The sequence below is a fragment of the Varroa jacobsoni genome, unplaced genomic scaffold, assembly GCF_002532875.2.
Source record: "Varroa jacobsoni isolate VJ856 unplaced genomic scaffold, vjacob_1.0 scaffold_158, whole genome shotgun sequence".
NCBI lineage: Eukaryota > Metazoa > Arthropoda > Arachnida > Mesostigmata > Varroidae > Varroa > Varroa jacobsoni.
Genome location: NW_019213060.1, coordinates 52,082 through 68,049, shown reverse-complemented (window position 1 = coordinate 68,049; position 15,968 = coordinate 52,082). Strand labels below are relative to the sequence as shown.

General features: G+C 40.1%; 2 protein-coding genes across 4 annotated transcripts in view; one reads left to right on the top strand and one right to left on the bottom strand.

Annotated features, from left to right (window-relative positions):
- The window catches only part of LOC111270266 (uncharacterized), a 31,257-nt gene that overhangs the window by 4,165 nt on the left and 11,124 nt on the right, over window positions 1–15,968 (top strand). For both annotated transcript variants that reach the window (XM_086972419.1, XM_086972418.1), the window contains exons 3-4: window positions 11,170–11,578; window positions 13,238–13,366. The gene's annotated coding sequence lies outside the window, so the exon portion shown is untranslated. The remainder of the gene's footprint in view (window positions 1–11,169; window positions 11,579–13,237; window positions 13,367–15,968) is intronic.
- On the bottom strand, window positions 424–10,333 carry LOC111270251 (uncharacterized). Of its 2 annotated transcripts, none has more exons than XM_022850389.2 (9): window positions 10,066–10,333; window positions 6,832–7,547; window positions 6,305–6,472; window positions 5,779–5,958; window positions 4,835–5,501; window positions 4,410–4,644; window positions 3,985–4,100; window positions 3,608–3,783; window positions 424–2,154 (listed from the first exon to the last, which is right to left on the bottom strand). In XM_022850389.2, exons 1-8 carry the CDS (start codon window positions 10,145–10,147, stop codon window positions 3,617–3,619), a joined length of 2,331 nt encoding a protein of 776 aa, XP_022706124.1. In that variant the 5' UTR covers window positions 10,148–10,333; the 3' UTR covers window positions 424–2,154; window positions 3,608–3,616. The 2 variants fall into 2 exon arrangements, with proteins under 2 accessions (XP_022706124.1, XP_022706130.1); XM_022850395.2 differs by having other exon boundaries at window positions 3,985–4,097; window positions 10,066–10,332.

Here is a 15,968-nt window from a genome sequence, read left to right as displayed (position 1 = left end):
TACATTACTAAAGGGTCATTAGGAAAGGTCTGGAAGATGAATGATGATGGAACGAGCTCGGACTGCAAGCAAAATTATGATCAGTTCGAAAATGAGACGTCTGCTGAAATGCTTTAGGTCTTCAGCAAAAAAATGCGCTGCGAGCAAGAAGTTGCCAAAAGTTGTTGCTAGAATCGTGCTTAGCTTAACCACCATGATGGTACCAATCTGCGCGCGCTTGTTGCCTGTGGCAACTACAGAGACCGTTCAAAGTTATTTATTTGCCTATGAAGACTTGGCAATAAAAATTAAAATTGTAAATATTGTCTTATCCTGTGAGCTTGTCAATGAATACTTCGGCATTTTTGTTAAAGTTCGATTGGTCTGCCTTGCAATGGCCCAAACAGTGGTGCCACTTAGGAAGCTGACAAGGAAGCCGCAGGATTGAGTCATATGAAGATCGAGATAATTTATTTTACATTAAAATAGTTCTGCTTATTTATCAGCGACTATCGCACGCAGAAAACAAATAGTTATAAATAGCAATCAACTAAAAGGGCATAGCTACATTGGATCTATTCATATCATTTTGCTTTTCAACTACCGAAACATATCTTAAGCATGTTATGACACCATTGTTGATGGTTTTTAATGTTCGACATTCATTTTTGAAACGGAAATAGTTACCGAATTAACGTAGAGTACTTTTTGTATATATCAGCAATAAAACTACCATTTTAAGCGGTTCACGCAGATCATAAATGCTATACAGGGTAAATCACTTATTATATTGGGATTTTGTGATTGTACTAGAATTGTTTTGGGCCATACACCCACATATGGAAAAATCTGGCCGAAAATTTCAATTTTAAAGATATATATCCAAACAAATTTAACTTATAATCGTCGATGCATCAACGTAAACACAACTTTGACATCAACAGTATGCGCCACGATTACTTGAATGTTGTCTGGGGCAGTTGTTACTTCATTTTGCTTAGCTTAACTAGTAACTATTGTATATTGCATTTGTTTAAAAATAACGACAGTAGCATCTGTAGCCTCCCTCAAATCAATGTCATCAGCAACGCATGAAGGATATGCCACACGTCTGGCTCTTGAATTTCCCACTCTATCTCTTTAGTCTTCATCTGTAAATACGGCTTCGTTTTGGGAAAACGCACCTGTCCTTTTCTTAATCCTTACGAAAATCAAGTTCCGGATGATCCGAATTTACACACGACGAGGAACAATATGGGTGCTGTTTCCCACAGTCAACTTGATCACAACAATGCCTCTATGGGTCTCATGGTTAGCCACGATTAGCAAAGATCGCTTTTGTAGGGAATATTCGAAGACCGTCATGAACTGCTTAAGGCAGTCGTCGAATACTTCGTTTGTGATCTATCCAAACGGGTTTGTAAAACTTTAAGTCTACCACAGGTACATTCATTAGCGTGTGTTTCTTGGAGTCAACGATATAAGTAGATAATCATTGTTTCCATTTGCAAACACAAAGACGAAGGATTCCACGTTCTTGCTATTTTTCTTGAACAACGAGTTCATTCAATTTAGGCGCTTTTCGAACACGGATTAGCGTAGGAAGGAACACCTCATTTAACTTAAAGACATGGTCAAACTGTTTGACTCCACCAATGTCTTGAGGTTATTGAAGAAGATTCTGACCGGACCGGTGTTTAAGCTCGTTGCACGTGCAAAGAGTACGTTTTTAAGTTACCACAAAAAAAACTGACCATGCCGTGCTAAGAAAGCCACCACCTAACTTTTCTTATATTCTGGCAGAGATGTCAACAATCCGGTACGTTTGCAATCAGTCCCGTTACAAACCGTACGCAATTAACTTAATTTGGTGCACGGTATAGGCTCGCATGATCCTTGTGCATTGGCTAGGGTACAGTGTTGATCCAGTGTCTTGAGATACATTCAACGCATGACACGAACTAACATTTGTTGAAGCAAGCTCACTTGGAGTATCGGCCTCTGCGGCTTTTTCCAGTCACTGCACCGCGGTCTTATTCAAACGTTATTCGTTGCCTCCTTAAAGAACAGGTTCCATCGGCAATACGTCTTGGACAGTTCTGGACGACCTTGTGTCCTTGTCAGTCGGCTTCGTACGGACGCATCATTTTGACTCCACTAGCAGATATTCACCTTCTACAAGACAAGGCAAAAGATATGACCTTAGTTAATCCTCCATAAGCAATATCAATAACAAGCATCGAAGAAAAGTGGGTTGTTTTAAGTGGTTTTCTGACGCATAGAATATAGCGCCAATGAACAGTCTGCCATGTTCAAGCTATTTAGGAATGTGACGCACTAAAAAATTTGATACATTTAAAATTATAGATTATAGTATATAATATAAAAAAATTAGCTTGTAGTAGGCGACACTGGGCAGTCTCGAGGGCCTTCTATGAAAACAGAGCTAAATCAATTTGCCGAATAAATCCAAAACACTAAGTACGCGCCAAGAATCTTAAGGAGCGTGACATATGAACTTCTAGCAGGTTGAGAACCTCCTGTGGTCGCCTGCTGCATAGAGCTTAGGCCGGATAAATAAGATCCTTCAGCCATATAAAAGTGTCATATACTAATTGCAATACTGCTTCTCCTCGACGTTGCACTACGAAGATATTGGCTACGCAATTTCTTTCAAGACGATCCTAATTATGGCACCTATGCAATCAAACAGCTTAATAGCCACACATAGATCTCCTAACTTTTTTGCACAATTAACTATCGATGACGTTTAAAATTGGCCCAGAGACCTCTAAACCCACCCTAAATGAGCCTTTGTATCGTATGCGACTAGATGGGTCGATACTATTTTGCCTAGTTACACAAGTAAATCAAATTTGGTGATTTGTTCGACATTTTGATTAAGCATAACATTTATATACTCTTCAATCTGTTTTGAATAGTACAGCTTTGGGACAGGCGGAACTGATGGTAATTGAGTTCGTTACCTTGTTTCTTTATCCTGCAACAAATAAAAGCAAAATAATATTTAATTGTCCCGGATAAACAAAAGTTCTGATATATAGTCGAGAAGGGCCTAATAGACTAAACTGCGTACGTCTTTAGATACACACGTATCTAAAGACACGAAATATTTTATACTATTTGTTTTTAAAATCAAAGTTTCCATGTCTCAACAAAAGTGGCCTACACAGTCCACCGCGACCCATACGACGCAGATACCAGTCTTTCGAGGCTGAGCCCTTTTCGCCCCGTGTTTCGGCGCCGACGAACTAGTGAGCTACAAGCTGACTCTGCTATCGGCACCGATGACTGTAACGAAGGCAATTTGCCTCGTCGGTCAGGTCTGTGACTTCTGCGTTCCCGATCTCTGCCTTTTTTTTTACCACCAAGCAAAAATCGGGCGAACGAACAGCTGACCGGTCTCAGGGTGTAGCGTGAAGCGTTGGGTCACTTCCACAAGTTTAATTGGGTGTGGGTTCTGTCATTGCAGAACAATTGAGCGGAATGCGACACTTAGCCGGAGCTGGTAGGGTTCATATAATCCAATCGCGTTCGAATTAGCACTTTGTTCTTATTATTTTTGTTGACCGTCATAATATGTACGTTTCATACGCCAAACACTTACCATTGTCACTCAGTGTTTGTTTTCGAGAACCTGCGACCACATAGCAATATGAGACGGTGTAGAAGAGTCCGCTGGCGGAATCCTATAATCTCCCAATTGATGATCGTTTTTTCTTAACTCTCCACTAATATTGAGAAGGGTAGCGAACATTTCGCAGGTTTCTTGCTCGTCCAATGCTATAAATCAGATAGTAGATAATTAACTTTATCTTATATCAATGGCAAATTCTAGACAAAGGCACACTCACTAAGCTCTCATTAACATTTTCGAAGTACGAAAACATATCCCAAAAGCATCGAATATTATAAATCTGCCATGTCTGATTTGGTCTTTGGGCTATACAAAAGCCAATTGTACGGACTGCAGTGAATATTCACCTCCACAAGGCGCACACCCAGGTTGGCATCCTGAAAAGCGTTGTCGTGTAGCAGCTGGCGTCAACACTGTGAACATACTCGACGGCTTCAAAGAAGCGTTAGCGAACGGGAAACTGCTGAGAGATCAGACGCATTAGACTCAGCTGAAAATCGTGACTTCGGGAAAAAATTATGGATTCGAATGTTGAGACGATGATAGTCTCTTTCCATTTATTGCAGATTTATTAGATGGGAATACTACAGGTAAGAGTAACTACAGTGTTTAAGCCTTTATGCAGCCTTAGAGCTGTGTTGCATAGCTGCAGATTCGTGTGCAGTATGAACTATGTAACATGCACAATCGGCCACAGTAAACGAGCGACCATAGTCAAAAATATAAACATGTATTTTGTTTATTACTATTAATTGGTTATATATGTGCATACGTGGGTGGCGGGTCTGTGGCTTGGAGCGCTCTGCACACCAGCTGCACAGGATTGTGATTGCCTGTATTTGTAATAGCGCGGTGAATCTCCATCAGAAGGTCCAAGTATTTTTCCGGGCCTTTAGCAGCTATCTTCCAATGACGCAAATCCCGAGCAAAACGTAACGTAAGCGATATCTCGTAGCAAGATAAAATCGAATTTAGCGTCGTCGCGATAGTCATTACATAATGAAATCCTGTACACAAAACGTAGAGCCATCAGATACGACAATGGCAAACTGTGGATAACTATCAATATAAATCAGCATTAATAACGAAAGCACAAGGTTTTCTGTCAAAGTGTTTCAGTAATGGAAAAAAAAGACACACTTTATCGATCGTTTTTTACCTGGCGTGTGTTACGTTCTACACGAATCAATCACCAACCTGGAGAACGAACTACAGTGCTTCCATTCTCTTCTACAGCAGAAGAGAGGATCGCTGTCAGTGAATCAGACGAAACGACTCCCATTTCTCGAAGCTGCACTAGCTCATTCAAGGTGACAGGCTCCGTAGGAAACTGTTCCTGACGACTGGTTTCTACACCGTGAGGCAAGTGAGGACATGTTGTGGCCTGACTTGGCAGAGTCTCTCCAGTACAGCCTTCTTCACTGGCATGACGACCTTCACCGCGTGCACAGCAGTTATTCGACGTGTTTAGCACGTCAAAACACAATACAACAGGTAGTGAGTCCATGAATGACAACCATGCATGGTAAACGTTATCAATTTCACCAAAGATGCGCACTGTGGGTATATGGTGCGAGGTATCTGACCGGAAACCGCCCACTGTGAGCCGAGTGTTGGTCGCATGCATTAGTGCTTGGGCTTTAGTTTCTTCAGTGCCAAGCACAAAACCCAGATGTTGGGGTGACACCTCGATGCCCAAATGTACGATGGGAGTTGGTTTGTTAGGTAGCAAAAATGCAGCCAACTGCCGGAACCCTTCACGGATTCGCTCAAAATTGGTTCGACGCCCACGAACGGTCACGACCGCGCAAAATTCCTCCATTGGTAGCCAGATTATAGTCATACTAAATTCGTTTTGAAGGGCCTGCAATTATTGCCACATAATCGTGCCGTCCCTAACTATATTGTTTTTAAAAGTTTTATGTAACAGACGCTCGCATGAGAAGGCCAGTTTAGATGATATGATATGATGAAGATTACCGAATAAATATGTACCATTAGAAGTATTTATTATGATTATTGCATAACGCGCTGCTCCGAAATATGACATGCTTTAGGGTTCTTAAAGCAGCCGGATGCTTAAACTACTAATTGTCAGTATACAATAATTAGGGGCAAAAATTAGGGTATCTGTGAATTACCTCAATTCCTTGTTTGAAGCTTGGCTTCAAGTCCAGTGTTCTTCCGTCTGATGACTCAGACCAATCGACAACCTTTCTGTAGTCATCTTGCTCGACTACAAACGCCAAGGAGATCGGGAGCCGTTCACGGATCTTCTGGCGTGCTGCAAGAACACCGGCTGACGGACCCGTTACGGATACCTGCAAGGTTTCGATACATTAAGTTTAGATTGCAGTCAGTATGTAGTTTGTAGATTAATTAACTAATACCACCCTACGTTTCCTTTATGGACACCTTCACTGAAGGAAACTTTAGATTTGCTTACCTGCGACACTTACAATGGATAATATCGCGGGCACAATATTCTCCAAAAAACGAAACATGCGGACAGACACTAACATAAGTGACTAATATGGGTGATGAGATTTCGAACCCACGATACTTTCGCTTTGAACAGGTACATAGGCAAATCAGCCGCTATTCTATTTCCGACAAACCTTCTTACAAATGAGAGACCTACGAACCTCTGGTTCATTTAGTGCATACCTGGTTGCTCTTTTCAGAATGGTTATTTTTATTTGAATCAGGGAAGTGTACATGGCATCCAGTGGCACGCATTATACTCTGACTTCCTCTACCCATGCGGCCGATGATGAACGAATGATCCGAAAATGATACATCCATTTTGAGCATTACCCGGCTTTCAGTAGGGATCTGCGCAGCAAACAAAAATATGGAGATAAACTATTAACGTTTGAAGGCGTCACAGCGAAATAAATTAAAAAAAAATATAGTATAATTGTCTAAATACCTGAATACCAATGCGTACCATATATGGACCATGCGTTAATTGGCTCTAGCGAGATATCGCCATGCGCCTGGGAAAGATCCGCACCGATTTATGTGTTAGATGCTTTCACGGAATAATTTCTAGCCGCGGGCATATACAGCACAAAAACATCAACTCAGCTCCGTTGTAATGGGTTTTACAGCACTTGACTCTAGTCGAGTCACGGTGGTACGAACCTTATGGCTTTTCTAACTATTAGCACGATGATTTTCAAAATACTTACTCCACTTTGCAGACATTTGTTGAGTTCCTCCCGAACAATATCCACCTGTTCCTGAGTGCCGGAAACCCGAAAAATTACTTGGCGATAGTCAACCCTTCTGCTATCATTAGCCACGATTTCTTCAGGCCTAGCAGCAACGGTCAGAGTTTGTTGCTCGGGGATTGAAAACTGCTGTTGTGAAGAACGACTACTATAAATTGTTGGCTGTCTAACATCTATTGGCGTTGAATTTGGTGGGAATGTTGTCATCGCAACAAAGCTGGGTGTCGTTGCCGCTTCACAAGATTGCCTCAGTTTACCGGCTTCATTACTTCTAGGTCCTATTGAATAACTTCTCTTGTGATAGTTGTCACGACAGCTGTTATTGCTGACGTGATTGAATAAACAAGACGATTGGCATAAAACGTTGTTGAAACTTGGCAACACGCCCGCCGAAGAAGATGGTTCAGCTTTGTGAAGGGACGTTGACCGTGGAGTCGACGGCGCTGTTGATGATGATGGTGGTGAAAGATTTCCGACGTTGTTAGTTGAATTAAGGCTCTGGCTAAGGTGATTTTCCTGAAGCCTATTACTAGGATAGGTGTCAACCGGACACGAGTGCAGCGCAGAATAACATTGATTGCTGCGTCGAGTTGAACACTGGTCCAGTATTTCCACTATGAGTCCGCCAGATACACCTTGTAAGTATGAGATTAGCTTTTGGCCAAACTCAGCGTCTGAAAAGCAATATATTAACAGCGGATAAACGGACAAAGTAATGACTACACAATATAACATATGAGATCGTTTCCGGTTTTTTTTTAATTTTGCTATTTTTTTACAATAATTCAATTAATTTTTAATGGTTATTCAGAAAATCATAATTACCATGGAGCTGAAAATCGAATGTTATAACGTTGGTTGCTTGAGCGTTACACAGGAAAATAGTTTGAGCACTTACGAACGTTTGCAATAATAAACAGTCGTTTTTCAGCTATTACTACTAAATCTAGTCATTACTCTATCGAAGATCTGCTCTTCGAAAGCAGTTGCAGCTGCAGTAACAGAACAGCCCTTGATCATTTTGATCGTCATGTCCAGCCAAGACAATCAAGGTGATTATCAGCTGCTTTACGTGAAGAGGATGTCTAAGAGAAATTTTTAAAAAAGGCTTTTTGATACTTGGCCCACTTCCGTTATGAAGTGCTTCACAACCTTCAGCTCTGAAAAGAAATCTCAATGGGCCAATTGATGAGAAGTTAGATAGCGCACTAAAGTTAAGTTAGTATTGTTCGATCAAAATGTAGCCCACCTTCTTTTTCCTTTATGCAGTTGTTTCTGCTGAAGCCAATTCGTCAAGCACTTGAAAGAAACAAGTAGATCCACAAAAACATCAGCAAACCTGCGATTCATTCTCCTTACACTGTGTCAATATGACGTTGTAAAGTAGATGTAAGAATTTGCACACAAGGATTTAGCGTCCTAAGCCAAATGCAATAGACTGCACATAATCGTACAGACGTCAACATATATGCCTTAAGCGGGCACAATTATAGTGGAAATGAGAAAAAAAAACAACGTTACGTTACTTCTATAAGTTCATCATAAACTGTTTTGTTTGCAACAAAAGGGACTAACAAGCCTCTGCTGGATTCTACCCGTACTCGCGCCGCTGCCTTAGTCTAAGCGAAATTAAAATGCGCCTTTTACGTCAAAGACCGAAACTGATCAAGTGGCCATAACACGAAAGCATTGCAAACTCATGAATAGACGCTGCTCTGAGTAAGCACTATTCATATACTACGTCGACATTGCAAAGCGAACTCCAAATTTAAACTGTTTCTCCTTTAATCTGACACTCGTTATCTTTATCGACCTTCTATACATTCGACCCTTCCAACAGTCTACTTGAAATGTGGTCGTATAGTGTCTAATCTAGTAGTAGCGGTATCGGTACCGTAAAGAGTAGAGCCTAACTTAATTCAGCGTTTTTACTAAAATCATAGATTTGCATGTGTGCGCCACGGCGCAAACAAATAGAAACTGAATAAACAGAACGTCTAAACATCTGCTTGACAAGCATCAAGCGGCTAACGTAGCCTATGTTGTACTGTCGATACGCTGAAATATGTTTCCCAGCCTAGGTAACTTGATATCAGCCCAAAGCACCTCGCCATATTGTCTAGCCACGTGGACTTTGATAAGTATAACGGTCGATGCAACCGTAATGTTATTGAAGCACTGCATCTATCCAAGTAACTAGTTCTGCTTTTCTCAAGTTATTGAAACAATTGAGGAGTGTGGGTCGGCTGAGAAACGCTTTTCGCATCACGTTACTTTCCTGTTGATTGAGAGTCAGGAAATGATGCTGAAGTGGATAAAAGTCCCATTTATCATCTGTCTCGTCTTAGAGCCACTGCTTATATAATGGCTATCTGTGCAAAAAAGTTTCCTCTTCTCATGTACAAATAAACTCAGCCGCGATTCATACCTCGATAGCAATCCATGCACGATACTTCGGATTATCTATGATAAGCACAGTTTACTCATACTAAAAAGACCCGAAAGAAAGATTTAAAGACAATTTTAAATAACCTAGTAGCTGGTGGCAAACGGAGTCGGCAATTCTATATTTAGAAAAGAATCTCGTTCTTGTCGAAAATGATGTAGAAGAGGCATGCTTACAATAGAAAAAGTCTCCACTTTCTAATTGGTCTGCCTGAAGGAATCAAGGTAGTTTTTGTTTTCTCGTTTATACACACCTGTTGTAGCCTTGTCCTGCTGTAGATTTCCCACAGCATGAAAAGGCTACCTACCACTACTTTCTTTCCTGGACCAACTCTCGACATGCTGTACTTTATGGTAAAAGATATCTGTGAAAATGCCCTGCGCAAACGCCTAGATCCGAACGCTCGACTTGAGTTAGGTTATTAAAACAACATCATCGCTGCTGCCTCAGTCATCACTATTGGTAAATCTGAAGAACTGATCCGGTCTTAATTTATTCGAACTAATCTCATCCCAAACCATTAGTAGGCTTAAGTGTTATTATGACATTTGCGCAGACAAAGTACGCGCGCGGACTCTGTAACAGAGCCTACGGAGACTGGAAAGTCGGAAGTGTAAAGGCACTTCAGTCCGAGGGTTGGCCAGGAAAAAGATGATAACGGTGTTATTAACCAGTTGCATAATAACTAATTCTGAGAACAGTGTTCTATGCGAAGCAGTATTAGAGTGAAGTAGTCTTCCACATACCATTTGCGAATTGGCTATGAAACTTTCGAGGAATGTTGATCTCTTCAATGACCAGCTGACCCGGGTCGGTCCTCCTCGCCATCTTTCAATGACGATGTTAATAACGATGCTTAGAGGCAACGGATATTAAGTCACTTCGGACTAAAGATGATTTGTCAGTCTAGAGCATCTTGCGACATGAACATCGTAACAAAGGCCAGCTTGCTGCGCTACGTTTTCCTTTTGTTCTAGTATTTGCATTGACTCCGTTGAGTTGTATTAGTCTGACAGCAAGTTTCTTTAGCAGCTACGGTGGCGCCACGATGTGCGTGCATAAATATCAACTACGAATTGACCCTCTCTCCTTTGTAGGACCGCCTTATTACTTTTTACAAAATAAACAATACGAAGAACTAGAACGCGTATGAAATCCAAACGACTGCTCTTAAGTTTAAATCTATGGCGGGAAACATCGTCTCACTGACAAAGTTGATTAGGCGCATCAAAGCTGCCATGCAGATCCAGTAGACTATACCTCGTCGAAAAACATCGATATGTGGTAAAGATAGTTGAAGTGACCGTCATTTCCTAAGATTCAAATAAAGTAAAAATCTCGACCGTATATACAAGGCTAAACGCAGCGAGAATGTTTCTCCTAATCATTACCGTATACACAATATATGCTTAAGATGATAAACAAGTACTCGAACTGGAAACATGAAGCAATTTCTTTGTATTATTTTTATTATTGTAATATAGTTGGGGGGTTCATATGGTAACACGCCGTTTTCGAAATTATCGACGCTGATTATAGATGCTTCTAAATGACGACGTCTTCTGGGTTATAGTAGACGCATTCTCGTGTGCAATTCTGAATGAAATATGTCTCAAGTATTCATACTAAAACATTCTGAAATAGAATTATACGAGACTCAAGCATACTTTGTTATGATGATGTGATTGATAAATTCTTGGCAACAGAGCGTCCTTACCTACATGTCATCACAGGGACCTGTACAAAAAGTAATTGCGCTAAAATTCTGGGCTAATAGGTTTAGAAAATGATCGCACACTATTTGAAACAACCACGTTCAATTGTATTTAATGCCTTTTCGAAATTTACAGTACGATGCCTTTCGGAGTAACGCGTCCGTGACACTCTGCACACGGACACGAAATTGTCGTTTGTCGTGTTGTTTGTGACGTCGTCATATCGAAATTCGCCAGGTACACATCACTGCTTGTGGGAAACGAAGTGACCTCGACGACGGCCTGGAAGATTACTGGAGCCGTCCCGATGCATGTTACTGTGTAGGCATAGTGTAACGCAATTGTGTTGGAGGACAATTAGAGGAAGGACGATTGCGTTCTCGCTTGTCGATAGGTTGGTTGGTTGGTTGGTCCGACCCAAGTTTTGTGGGTATCGACATAAGTAGCAGCCACTTAAAAATTTATTTGGAGCGCTTGTCTGGCCGTGCTGCTTTCTACAATAAAACCACTCAGACACCCAAGATAGAGGGAAAGCTCGCTGTCGGTAAGCGTTGATTGATAAGCTACTTTTCGTAAAACTTCATGATCCAAAGCCAAACAGGCGCTTTATACGAAACCGGTTTATCATACTAGCCTTTCTATCGCGACGACTGGCACCGTAACATCGTTAAAAATATATGCAATGATTTGATTTACCTTCTTTGTTTTTCTAGAGGGGAAAGATACTCGTAATAATTGTTGCTACATTGATTGCAATTTTATGCAAAATCCAAACATGACACCCCATCAGAAATGTTATCAGGCCAAATTAATAAAAAGAAAATAAGTACCTTAGCACTGTTCGGCCAATATTTAGGTCAATTCGTTGTCTATATTGTTTCTATTTTCTACAGTTAATCTATCAAGTAAAAAGCGGGTAGATTAATTTTGCATAGAGCAAATTTTTGGTCTTTTTGGCTTCTTCATTGAAACTTCTGGCATTTTTCAGTAAATTAAAAAAAAAAATGCCGAAATATCTTTCGCCGTGTCAACTTAGTTTCGTTACGGGCATTTCTAAAAATTGACCTAAATGGCTTAACCACTGCCAGAACAAATTTTTATTTCATTGTCACATGTGTATGAAAGAAGTAAATGTTTATCAGTGTTTATGTATAAGAACGTGTCGCCACAGCTCGTACAGATCTGTCGATTGATACTCGTACAAGGGACCATATGCGACGTGCGGGGCATTTTCCACCTTTTCTTACGTGTAAATTTAAGACGTGCTTCAGTTCAGCTCTACGCGACCTTCTCACCAATATTGAGAACAATCTTTCCATATGGTCTATTTTGTTAGGTTTTGCTGAATTAATTTCTTACCTATGCTACTATCTAATTATATATATATATATATATATATATATAATAATCATAGGCTTATCTTATCAACTTCGAACTTCATGGGAACTTTATTAGGTGTTTCACATTATACCATCTGTCTCACACTTATTTCATATGACGTTTTTACGATACGGAACCATCGTATTTTCTTTACTATTGGGATCTTTAAATTACCAAAGTTGGACATGTTAGCTTAGTAATTTTATTCCGACGCGCTACCTGTTTCGCTATTAAACACATTTTATTTGAAACAAAAACAGTGCCGAACATGAGCGCAGTTGTCAACGAGCCAATCGTAGTTTTCATAATACCTGCGCGGCACTGCTGGCTGCCTTAATGTTTATAAAAGGGGGACTCAAGAAATCCCCCGGTAAAAGTATTTAATTTTCCGCGCAGATTTTTCCAGGACGAAATTCTAGTGACCCGACAAAGACAGCCCAATTCGTCCCTTTTTTTTGGGGGAGGACCCCCCCCCCAAACTTAGATTTTTACTAGTATGTAAATTGTCCGTACGATTATATGAACGTCATTTATACCGTACATTCAGTAATGTTGTACAAAAACAAAGAATTGTTTGACGTCGTCAAGGCGCATAAAATAAAAAAATAACATCTGAACTGTCACACCTATTACCAAAAATCACCAGCTCGATTTGGAGAAATTAACGGTTATAAAATTATAGCTTTTACGGATCTGGGTTTGTTCTGTACAACAAACCGCGCGGTAGCATGAGACCTGTACTGATACTGTCTTGGTAGTACGCCTAGGTACCGTAGCCGAAATTTGGTAGCAGGTGGATAAAGCAGTACTAATACCCTTTCAGGCATGGCGACCCAATTTGCGGCCCAGGTTACTCTTGCACAATCGAAATTTAAGTGATTGAGATAGCGTGGGATCGATTTATTCACAAAAGTGTTTTGTGAAACATCTCGTCGTCAGCATCGTCTTGTCGGTACGATCAATAATAACATAGTTTATTCTACTTGATAGAGTTAGACGCGAAGAGATTCGCCTCACATACACACAGCTACGCGCTAAAAATTAGCAAAAAACCTCATGAAATCGGTTGATTGATGAAAAAAGCCTGTACAATTAATTACCGAAGAGGTGTGTTGACAGACAAATGTGTTGTCGTCCATTATTGCCGTGAAAGATTCCGTCAGATAGATAATGTGCCGGTAGACTACCCTTACCGATTGATACCTACGTATATAACTCAAAACCAAGTACTACTTGGCTTAATTCAATCGTCAAGGCATCTGGCGCCTACAGGCTTTTCTAGCTGCGGAAAGCATCATGCAACAATGACATTTGAGGTATAAAACGTGTAGTACATCGACGTTTCCCCTCAAACGTTCCGATCTGTGTGCATCTGTTGTTTGGTGCAGTGTGCGGTTGTTATATATTGTAGATCAGCTGATCGTAAAATATTGAGGGGGAGCTCTTGGTTACGGTGTCCATTGGTCACTAGATGAGTAAGGAAGAAAGTAGCTTCCATACGTAGCTTTCGTAAATGTTACAGATGATAGGTTTACCTGTGTTTATGTACCCAAAGCGATCCATGACTAAGTGGCATCTCACGCTAACAGTTGCCTCTAAAACATGTTGGGTAGTACTAACGGCTCCATAAACTTAGGTTCAGCACTATAACGAGGCCTGTATTAAACCAGCTATTTGCCATTGAGTTATTACTGCAAAAATCTACGAAATTAAAAATTCTTTGCATTCATAGTAGCGTACTGAGAAATCTATTTCGAATGTAGTTCTTGGATTAGACCCTAAGAGCATGTAGTGGTGCATATAATTTACAATATATGTAATACTTTGTGAAGTTTGTCAATTAGGTACGATTAGCACCTGAGGATTTGAAGACTGCTTTCACAATATAAAAACCGCATTGTCCTTTAAAAGCACCGTCCTGTAATCATTAGGAAAAATAGCCGACGTTCTATAGTGGAGCTCCTTTAAGCATTTACGATCACGTTATAAAGAATTTATACCACCACAAGAAACAGAATTACTCATCTTTCGTATAAAAATTAGTTTTACATCATGTTTTTTAATTTGAATCTTTAATTAGGCCATGAGAGGCAGAAGTTCAGTGGAAATCCATATGCAATACTATTCATTTAGCCCGCCGAAACATTATTTTCAACAAGCTTTCAGGGGACGACTGTAAAAATTAGCTTGGAAAAACAGCGGTTGGGAAAACAGATACACCTATAATCACCTATAATATATGCTTGAAGAAATATTATAATGATTGCTAATAAGAAATATTATAATATTAACTGAAAGACAAATCATCAATATGAGTGTCTTCTGGCTGTTATTTGACGGTGTGAAATTATCATAAGGTAGCTGTTGCTAACTTACATCAATGTGTCGAAATTCCAAATGGGCTTATATCCCGCTAAGAAGACGTACCTGGCGCCGTATGGTATATTTACCGAGGCAGTGAAATTCATCTAGTGATAGCACAATGAAATCTGCGGTTTTTTTGGCTCGTCATAATGCTCATGCTGAACAAGGTTGCATTTCCGTTTCTCAAACACTGATCAAATATATGTACCTATATGACAAGAATTATATATATTCTTAATTTCCTTACCCCTTTCAACCTTCACGCTGCAGAGGTAGCAGAAGGAAAATACGAAATAGTTGTTTTATGTATCAAATGGTAAAACAAGTTGATTTAGAATCACTAGATCGTCCAGAAATCTTTTTACTCTAGTGGAAGTTACTTGCTTGCGAATAATGTTTCAGATAGTGTCCTATCTATAGAAAGCCATGCGATGCAAGCGAGTAGTACTCACGAGGAAGCGCTATAATGAGCTGGCCATCATCCAGGCAAAGTCTGCGTATAGCTGTACAATTTGAAATTTAGAACCCGATATCACCTTCCGCTAATCGTGCACAAAAATCATAGTATTGAGATTAGTATAGGACAAGCATATTCTTAGATTATAAAAATGTTTTTTTAATAAACAATTAAAAAACAAACAAAAAAATACTTTGCGTCGAAGTGTCTAGTGTTCTTTCATCGACTGATCCAGACATCAACGATCAGTAATCATCGTGCTTCACTACAAACGCTAAAAAGACTGGAGACGCGAATGCTTTGGTGCGTCGTGCAGAGACAACCCGTGGGCCTGTTATATATATTTGCAGAAGATCGGCAGATAGGCTCAAGTCTCAGCGAACGTGTACCTTAACAGATAATTTCACTGTATGTTTTCTTGTAGATACTTCACTAGAAGAAAAATTTAGGCCTTTCATAAACTTGCAACAACACCTTCAAGGATTCTTACGCAATGCGCCACAATATCGACTAAACGATTCGAAGGGGTACTATTAGAAGCATCTATCGAAGCTGGGGTATTTGAATCATATGCGATTATAAACTTAGTTTGCCAGGACGTAAAAGCTGCTTCATTTCTTAGGAGGAACTTAGCTTACGAGAAAGAAAACTATGAACTATGAAACTATGTAGGAGAGTCTACATGGCACCCAGTAACACGATGTATGATGTAACGATGACCCGAGAATAAGCT